Genomic DNA, 9,941 nt, shown 5'->3' with positions numbered 1-9,941 from the left:
ATCTGCATTACCCCTTAATGCCCTGCAAGAAATTTAAGACTGAATGAATCGTAATAGTAGTTTTTTGTCCAAGTAATGTATGCTTTGGAGTCAGCACTGGGCACAAACTAACCTACCGTAATCAGTGAAGAAATCCTTGAATTGCCTTTGTAAAGAAGGGCAAAGCAACCATGCCATGAGCAAAGCAAAGGAAAGGATGGCAAGCATATTTGCACAATTTGGACAAAAAACCTACTAGCATTGCATGGGTACAAGCAGAGAACCTGTGGCAGCCATTTTGTTTGGACCACTGGATGGAGCTACAAACTCACACAATTCACAAACAGCTTTACAATCACATTTAGCATTTTTGGTCAGCATTTATTTTTTTACAAACACGTCATTTAAATTCCAGAACACTTCAATCCAGTGTTTAGGAATGTTGCCTTGCAGTTACATTTTTAAAATAAATTTATAAAAATGTACAAACTGCTTCATCAATAAAATAATGGAACAACCAGTGAAATCAGTAAACAGCAAGAACCAAAATTCAACCACCAAAAGCATAAGAAAATAAAGATATTTAAAGTCTTCAAAAGTAATAGGGAAGGGGGACATAGGAATCTCTGATCATAAACCCCCGCCACATAGTCTTGCCCAGATCAGCAGGGACAGGGGAGGATTTTTTATTGAGGGGCCCAATGACTTTCAGAGAACACCAACATGAATCCTGCTACAAAAAGTGCAATGACTATCATGTCCACCAGGCCTGCCAATTTCTCCTGCTAGGTGTTACAAGCCAGGAAGGACAAAGTTTGAGATAGCAAGTTGTGGTTCACACTGCACTTACGCACCTTGTCCATGAAATAACTGATATTCATCCAAGTAACAGTTTTGATTCCAAGTTCCCTAATCAACATGGCATTCAGGTCAAAGTGCTTATTTTGAAAACATTTTACAAATAAGCTGCTGTTCCGGCCCCACAGAATAACTTTCACATGAGCTCTGAAACATGTTTGCATTGATCTGGTCCAAGTCTTCTGCCATCTGAGTTCTGTCGTTTACATTTACATCTCAAGCAGAAATTAAACCAGGAACTGAAATTCCAAGGATTATTAAAGCAGAAAGATAAAATAAATATATATGCAGAAGGTGCTGAGAACCTTGAAAAAGAAAATATATTTGCCTGGCACTGAAAGTAGGTGCTAGGGCAAGCTTTCTTGGTGACTGTATACTAGAGTTGGAGTGAGACTACTGAAAAGGCCCTCTCTTCAGCCATCACCTCTCTAACCTCAGAAGGTGGATGACTCCCAGAGAATAGCCTCTGACGTGAACTCCAAAGTATGGGGCAGGCAAGAGGGCAAGTGGTATGCCCTGCTGCCACATCTAGCCAGACCAAGGTGGGTTTCCCCCTTCAGAATCAAATCCTGGATTATTATTGCTTCTATTGTCTATAGCATGGCAACACCAATATGCAAGGGATGTATCAACTATCGAACAGATCAAAGAATAACACACTAAGAAACAAAAATAACATACAAGAACACCCTAATACCACCCTCAACCAAGATTATATGGCAGTCACCTCTTTTTTTAAGCACAACAAAATGGAAACACTTTATATACAATTTTTCATCCATGCGCAAGTAATGCCCCAACACCAATTTTGAAACATGAAGTTAAAGGCTAATTTATGCTAGGTTTCTTCATTTGACTTCAAGATTCACCCCAGCAAAACCAGATTAAAGGAAATAATGCTGGCAACGATAGCACACTTGTTATATACCAGGTTCTAAGAATGTTGGACTCACCTAGTTGAATGAAGCCAACCCTAACCAACCATGTATTTTAACCTGTCAGCTTCTTGAGAACATTTTGTTTTTGCAGTTATAGGCAGGCAACAAAACCGGGTAGCTTACAGAGCTCCTGGTGGTTGGCTTGGTGAGTTCCAAGTTGTGCATCGTTTTATAAATTTGCAAGTAAACCTACATTAAAAAAACAAATCATTTTATGCGTTTTATTTCATCAATCCCTCTGCTGGTAGACTTGCAATCTACAAATTCTTGTTATAGCAGTGGGGTGAAGAAAAAAGTTGGTCTGCTGGCTTTTTTGAGTTTTTCCTCAAAACTAGCCTAATGAATTGAAACATTTTTTTCTATTTATACCATTAAGCGTCACTAGCAGATCACTATTAATATCAGTAGATCAAAACGCCAAATGGCAAATGTGACCATATCAAGTTGCCAATACACCAGTTTTCTTATTATAAATTTATATAGGTATGAATTGGACCAATTAACCAGGTCTACAATAAGCGCTAACAAAGTGCAACTAAAGATCCATGCAAATTCTGACGGTGTCTGCCATCTTTTACATTTTTCCCCAATGTTGATAACTGTTTTTAAAGTAAAGCTGGTCAAGAAAAAGTTCATAGTATATAATTAAACGGATGTTTGCTTGTAGTTTTTTGTATCCAATACTTTCTTCCCACACATTGCGCAGATGCCTAATAATGAGAAGAACAGTGAGAATGAAACATTTTCTTTTAGTCCAAAAGTACAAAAACAACTAAACAAGAGAAGAATTGATGCCAAATGTCTCACCCTTTTTGTATGCACATCCCTGGCAGTAGTGGGAGCCTGGCTGATGAACTGAACTTTTGCAAATTCGGCATACTGCAAATTTGTTTTTACCATAAGGATCAAACCTAGGAAGAAAGAAAAAAGGTAACTGAATTGCCTATTCATGGAAAGCTTTCCTACATACTTTCATACAGTTGGGAGCAGATGAGGATGGGGGAAGGAAGACAAGAGAGAAGACAGAGTTGGCTGATAACAAAATCTTCAAAAGCCATTTCCCAGTTACAAAGCTGATCAGACACAATTCTCACTTCAGCTTTTATCAAATGTAGACTAGTTTGCACATCAACATCTTTACACTATGTAGGTATACTTGACATGTTTTTCAAAAAGTTTCTTACCACACCTCTTGCACAAAACAGGTAAACCTGCCCAGAAGATTTTTTGCATAATTGATACTGGAAAATGGTTTGAAAGTCAAGTGCTTTGTAAATGAGATATAAAAGTCAACTGCTAATGCTGCATTTAACTTCTGCCACGCTCCAGCTGGGAGGACCATGAGGCAGAGAAGAAAAGATTGAAAACTGGTTTCAAAAAGGACACCATGGGTCTTTCCCAATCCGTCTTACATTTCTCCAGAATCTCATGGCACCTTCACCATTCATCTGTTTCATCTCTGCTCTGACAGCTGTTCTAGCTACATTTCTGGTGCCCACAAAGAAGAAGCAATGGCAGCCATAATAGCTGGCTGCAAAGGTGGCATAAAGTAAGGTGATATGTGTATGTGTGCAGAGGGAAGGGGGGAAAGCTACAGACCCTTTTTGGACAGAAATGACTTGGCCATTGTACTCCATGCTCTGGTAACTTCAAGACTGAATTATTGCAATGTGCTCCACGTGGTGCTACCCTTGAAAATGACTTGGAAACTTCAGCTGGTCTAAAATGCAGCAGCCAGATTAGTGGCTGAGGATGCTTATAAAACTCACAAAGCCCATCTTTTAAAACAGCTGCAATGGCTGCCAGCTTGTTTCCAGACTCAATTCAAGGTGCGTACGCTAGTTATTAAAGCCGTAAACAAACTAAGCCCCAAATATCTGAGAGACCACCTTCCTGACAAGATCCTCTAACCTGTTATGATCAACAAAGGAAGCCCTCTTAGTAGTTTCAGCACCCTTTGAGATTTGGGTGGTAGTGTAGTGGCGGCCCAGGAGTGGGCATTCTCTATGGCAGCCCCTAAGTTTTTGTTTTCCCTCCTCACAGAGGTGCATCTGGCACCTTCACTATGCAGGTTTCAAGGAAGTCCTGAAGATGCACCTCTTTACCCAGGCCTTTGGACAACTGATATGTGTCTTTTCTGGACCCACTCTATTTCTGTGACCCTAATTTGTTTTAGCTGTTTTCATCATGAATTTTAATTTCTGCAAGCTGCCCTAGGAACTGCATGTGAAGAGTGGGTAATGATGATGTTGATAATGATAATTTAATACTTCAGTTACCTTGCCTTCTTTGATGTCAATGCCTTGTTTTCATTTAGTTTTCTCCCACCACTTTCTAAAAAGAACAAATAAGTTTATTGCTTGATATACATAATTTGCAAAACTATTATAAATTAAGACCCGTGCTCACAAATCCCTTATTTTCAAAGAATACAACCAAAAAAGAGGTTGGGGGGGGGGAATACATGTGTGCAAGGTGCCCAGTTATTCTATATGATGTATGTTTACAGAAATATGCTGCCTTTATACAGATGATTCAATCGGAACATTTCATGAATTTAGCTCTGATTAGAGCTTCAATGTTCTTTGAATAACTGAACTAATTAAATCAATTAAAGTTTAACAGACATATTTTTTTAACTCCCAGGTTACTGGCACCAAACCCAGGATTCCTGTTGAGGTTCTCCAGGAAAACAAGGAGTTTTCCTACCCTTGTTTTGAGCCTGGAGATGGGCAGTGGGATCTCTGCCACTGGAGTTGATAAAATAAAATGAGTGAATGAGTAATACCCAATGAATGAGAAAATTGATGGAAGTTCTAAAAAGAACTTTAAAGAATCATCCAAATTCTGTGCTACTGTAAAAAAACTTTCAAGTAATAAGTATGTCCCACTTGTCCACTTTTCTCCATTTCCTGATGCCTATATAACTGCATTTCTCGCCATCCCTTTCTCTCTTGGCAGCTGTATGGGCCATCTTTCCCGGCCCAAAGAGCCAAAGCAGGGCCAAAGCAGTATATATTGGAAAGGAGTCTGCAGTGCTCAGAGTGGTGTGGGGTGTGTGGGTGCACGAGGGAGGCATGTTTTTCTATTTGTTACCCTGCCTAAGCCTAAGTAAATTGCTACTGGCATCAAAATAACATATCTGTAGCAAATTGCATCTCTGGACCATAACATAAATGAGACAAACACTTGCATATAAGCATCTGAAATAAGATTGCAAAAAATAATGCACCTTGAAGGTAATCTACTCACATTTCAAGGTTTGCTTATCAATAAATGTTAGAAAGAATATCTACTGAAGTGATTAGGTAGTATTTAGAAATACCTGTGGTGTTTCTTGCACCATCTTTCCATGTATCAGGTGTAATTACAGTACCAAGTTTTCTCTCACCTATGGAAAAACAGAAATGCAAAGGCTGTGATATTCCAATCTATGTTTTGGAAGTCTTTTGAGAACACACCACATATTTCATTAGGCCCACCTTCAAATTAGTTCAACTATTTGAACATGGGTAATACGGTATAGGTCATTCTATTAATCCACTACTATTACTAATACCTTTGAAAAGTAGACATCCATAGCTGATAAACAAAGCTCATGTAGCCTACCAGGCTGAGTGGTCATCATCAACGAACATACAAAGGACCCTTCCAGATCCAACCAAAGACCAACTAGTTCAGCACTCTTATTTCCCATGAAAGTGGGATATGAAAACAAGAGCCCTGTCCCACTGCTGTGCCCCAGCAACTGGTATTCAGAGGCATACCTCATTGTTAGTAACCAGTGATAGCTTTAACCTTTCATGTTAGATGTCAATGCACCCAGCCTGCCTAATAAATGAACAATGAATTCTCAGAACACCAATAGCATGATGCACCTCATCATGATTTCACAGTTAACACCTACCCCACCCCCACGCTTTTACTGAATAGAAGTTGGAGGCACACCTCACTCAAAATGTTTTGCTTCAGTGTGTAAATGAGTTAAGAAACCACTTGCCCATCAGCAGCCAATCCACTTGTGGTTCTGCATGAGTTACTGATGCAGAGGGCCAAGCAGGTTGGCCCCTGTAAATAAATGGGATACTGGAGCAGGCAAGCTTTGGGACAATGGTGTCCAAACTTTTTTCAAAGTGGGCCAGATCTGATGAAGTGAAGGGCCCTGAGGGCTGACCAAAGTTGCTGACCTTTATTTAGGATTGAAGTTGTTAACCTTTTTAATGATTTTACCCCAAAATTGCTGAGCTTATTTTAGGATTGAGGTTGTTAAGATTATTTTAGGATTGAAGTTGTTGAGCTTATTTTTTTAGGGTTGAAGTTGTTGGGGTTTTTAAAGGATTTCACCCCAGGAAATAAACTGCCACAGGGGCAGTATTAGGCCCACCCGAAACGGACTTTGGACATGCCTGCCTTAGGGCCTGATCCAGCAGGGCTCTAACTTATGTTTGGAAGGGAGGAAAGCCAGAACGGTGACTCATACAGAGACGCCTCCTCCTCTGTAGGGCGATGCCTTGAGGAGGGGCACACCAAACTCCAGAACTGCCTCCTTATACCATCTCTCTGAGAAGCATCGCTCTATGGGTCTCTCGCGCGGAGGCTCCGCCGTTCAAAACAACAGCCGTTCAAAACGTCTGCCCCGTGACGTCACATTCTCCGCTAACCTTCGCCCAACCGTTCCTTCAGCCCCCTCCCTGAAGAAACTCACACTTCTCGCACACCATGGCGAACCACCCGCGACGAAGCCTGCGGAACAGAAGCGCCGTCCCCGTCAGCTGCCACCAAAACAAACCGAGTCGGGTCCTTTCAACTTCCGGCAGCCGCCTCAGCGTCGGCACTTCCTCTTCCGGGTTCAACCGCCGCTCTCCCAATTCCTCCCTCCTTCCCTCCCTTTCGCACGCCCATTGGCTGAGATGAATGAAAATAGGGGCGGGCCGCTTGTTGTGACGCCACAGAGAACACGACTTGAGGTGCTTGGCGCTGCCGGCTGCAGGAGGATGGAGGGCCGTTTCCTGGTGACGGAGGGCCGTCTTTGCGAAGCCCCGCCCACTGGCTCCTGAGAGGACGAGCAGGTAAGGCGGACGCAGGTGACAACCCCCACCCCCACCCCGGCTCCTCTCCTCCGAAACCCAGTTCCCTGTCTCCGGGGTTGTGGACGGCGACGAACCCCCTTCGCCTCTTCTACGCAGTTCCCTCCCTAGAGGACAGACGTGGGCGAGCTCAAGGCTTGCAGGACCGGCTTTGCTTCCCTTCCTGCTAGAATCCCAAGGTCTGCCAATGGGAAACACGGGATTCGGGAGCCGTGTCTTGGGATGAAGCTGCATGCGCAGGTCCAGGTAGGTCATGCACCCTGAGCCGCCACAGGGGCAAGATTCCGATTCTAAAAACCAGCCAGAGACGCAAAGGCAGCCAAGTAGGAGAGTAGTGTTTTGTTTTCTACGGACAACTTTTCTTACTGACATCAAAATTCAATTGTAAGAGTTGCCGATCTAACTGCAAATCACCCAGGGATCCGCCAGTAGGTTGCCATTAAGGTCGGCCCAGGCTTGCCCAAGAACACACCCAGTTACTTCCCTTCGGTTGTATGTGCAGGGGAGGGTGGAGTGAAGGAAGGAACTGCCAGGAAGGCTGGCGTCTCCTTGTTTGTTCCTCTGCCGTGTTGGAAAACCCTTGATAAGTTTCCGAAAGGAACCCCTGGTAGTGCAGGTGAGTTTTTGTAAGGGGAGTATTATGATTATGATTTATTGAATTTATATACTGCCCTATACCCGGAGGTCTTGGGGCAGTTCACAGAACAAAATCAAAATATAAAGCCACAAAATATATAATCAAAATAAAAAAGAACAAGCCCCCTTTGGCACACTCAAAACATTCAATGCGAAGCCAGGGCATAATGATGCTTAACACATGCATACACATAGCCTGCACCAGTGACTTGCATCCTCCTAAGAGCAAGCTACTCTATTGTGACTCTGCATCCGAAGTGGTTGTCTTTTCCGATCCTGCCCAAGGCAAAGGTGCGTTGGAATTAATTCACCCCAAAGCATAGGGTGGTCAGAGATGGGTTGAGTCACTGTTCTGGCAACTACTTTTTAACAGGTGGATGTTTAGGGCCTGAGAAGCAGTAGTGACCATTCATTTCAAATCATTGTGATCTTTTTCATGTGAATCAGCTTAACTGGGACCACAGAGCCAATTTTCCTTTGTGGAGCCTGTAGCCCTCTATGATTATTATTCCTCATCCTGCATCTAGTTTCTCTTATTCTACCTAGCCCTTCCTTCACCTTGTATGGTTCTCATCTACTGTTGCTGCTACTGTTGATATCTCCAGGACTCTTGTGTGAACCTAAATCTGAGCTAAAGGTGCCTGTAGAAATGCCTATAGATTTAGAGATGCAACATTTTCAATGCCATGTTTTATTGCAGAAAGAAATTTTTCGTTTGTTTGTACAAGAATATAACTACCTTAATTTGCTTCTCAACAGGTGGAAATTGAAGACAGGACTAAAGGCACCATGAAAGAATCTGAAATAAAAAGACTGCTGACTGCCAATGTTATCTGTATATTCTCCATTATTGTAGCAACTGTCACTCCTTCTCTGTTTTTGGAAAACTTCTCAATCTTGGGAACACACCTGACTTGGTTATCCATCTGTTCAGCAAGTGTCGGCACTGTAAATATAGTCTTGTATTTCATTCTTAAACCGAATCCATCTAATAGAAGAACTTCACTTGCCCATAAGGTAAGTTTTAATCTTGGTAAAACATAACGTTTGGAATGTCATATACTAGTAACACTTAGTACCTTTTACATCTTTTAAATATGCATCTCATACATTTTTTGTTGCAGTCCTTCAGACAGTCCTGTAGGGTATGCCAGATGGGAGAGTAGAGCTGTAGTTCCAGCTACCTGATAAGTTCATGGCTGAGATCAGATTTTGAACTGAGTACTTCTGGGGAATCTTTTTGGCTTTGCAAGCCTAAGCTCATGGGCCAAATTTGACAGATGGACAGACATCAGGTGATTGGGCACTTTGAAGTCCCAAAGGTAGGACTCTGACAAGGTTAGGACAACACAAGGCTCTTTGCTTCATGGTCCTAATCTCAGGTCTAGGACTACAGTGATAATATTTGATATTTTTTTACTCCCGTGTTGCATTCTTTGACTTTTCAGTTATCAAAAAGGTTATAGATCTAGGGCAGGCGTAGGCAAACTCGGCCCTCTAGATGTTTTGGGACTACAACTCCCATCATCCCTAGCTAACAGGAGCAGTGGTCAGGGATGATGGGAATTGTAGTCCCAAAACATCTGGAGGCCTGAGTTTGCCTATGCCTGATCTAAGGCTAGGGCCAATCCCTGTTTGATCTCAATAATTTCCATTCTCCCCTGTGTGGTTTTTGCTGATGTGTGTTCCATTTGACTTCACTGGCACATGCCTGTTTGCAAAATGAACAAAAGTAGTTGCTGTGCATCTTCATAGAATTCATAGAATCATACAGTTAGAACGGATCCCAAAGGGACATCTAGTCCAATCCCTTGCAATGCAGGAATCTTAACTAAAGCATCCATGACAGATGGTCATCCAATCTCTGCTTAAAAAACCTCCAAGGAAGGAGAGTCCACAACCTCCCGAGGGAATCTGTTCTACTGTTGAACAGCTTTTACTGTTAGAAAGTTCTTCCTGATGTTGAGTCGGGATCTCCTTTCATGTTGCTTGAATTCATTGGTTTGTGTCCTACCTTCCAGAGCAGGAGAACACAAGCTTGCTCCATCTTTCATGTGGCAGCCCTTTCGATATCTGAAGGTGACTCTCATGTCTCCTCTCAGTCTCCTCTTTTCCAGGCGAAACATATCCAACTCCCTCAACTGTTCTTCATAGGGCTTGGTTTCCAGACCCTTGATAATCTTGGTCGCTCTCCTCTGAACATGTTTTGGCTTGTCAGTATCATTCTTAAATTGTGGTGCCCAGAAAGCGTTCTCATCTAACTAAGTTCTATTCAGGCAAGACCCACTGAAATTAACGGACATAACTAGCAGGACCAGTTGGGAGTTATTGAACCTAAATTAGTCACACCCATTAATTCCAGTGGATCTAACCTGAGCAGAACTTGGCTGAATGCAGCCAGATGTCAATAATACTACAAGGCTTAAGCACATGCAGCTGAAAC

The 9,941-nt window shown here is 42.4% G+C and overlaps 2 protein-coding genes across 4 annotated transcripts in view; one reads left to right on the top strand and one right to left on the bottom strand.

Annotated features, from left to right (window-relative positions):
* Positions 1-327: 327 nt before the first annotated feature.
* CRIPT (CXXC repeat containing interactor of PDZ3 domain) lies at positions 328-6,636 on the bottom strand. The gene is made up of 5 exons (XM_081188895.1): positions 6,481-6,636; positions 5,101-5,166; positions 4,055-4,109; positions 2,583-2,686; positions 328-2,485 (listed from the first exon to the last, which is right to left on the bottom strand). Exons 1-5 carry the CDS (start codon positions 6,494-6,496, stop codon positions 2,421-2,423), a joined length of 306 nt encoding a protein of 101 aa, XP_081045021.1. The 5' UTR covers positions 6,497-6,636; the 3' UTR covers positions 328-2,420.
* A 112-nt stretch (positions 6,637-6,748) lies between these two features.
* PIGF (phosphatidylinositol glycan anchor biosynthesis class F) overlaps positions 6,749-9,941 on the top strand; it is a 38,081-nt gene continuing 34,888 nt past the window's right edge. The window contains exons 1-2 of one of the 3 annotated variants that reach the window (XM_081188842.1): positions 6,749-6,844; positions 8,258-8,515. In XM_081188842.1, coding sequence (XP_081044968.1) covers positions 8,288-8,515 — 228 coding nt within the window. In that variant the 5' untranslated portion in view covers positions 6,749-6,844; positions 8,258-8,287. Of the gene's footprint in view, positions 7,109-7,346; positions 7,479-8,257; positions 8,516-9,941 lie in introns of those variants that run through there. The other 2 variants (XM_081188841.1, XM_081188843.1) reach the window with 2 other exon arrangements.

This window comes from Podarcis bocagei (assembly GCF_964188305.1).
Source record: "Podarcis bocagei genome assembly, chromosome: 3".
Classification (NCBI taxonomy): domain Eukaryota; kingdom Metazoa; phylum Chordata; class Lepidosauria; order Squamata; family Lacertidae; genus Podarcis; species Podarcis bocagei.
This window is presented reverse-complemented; position numbering and strand designations above follow the sequence as displayed.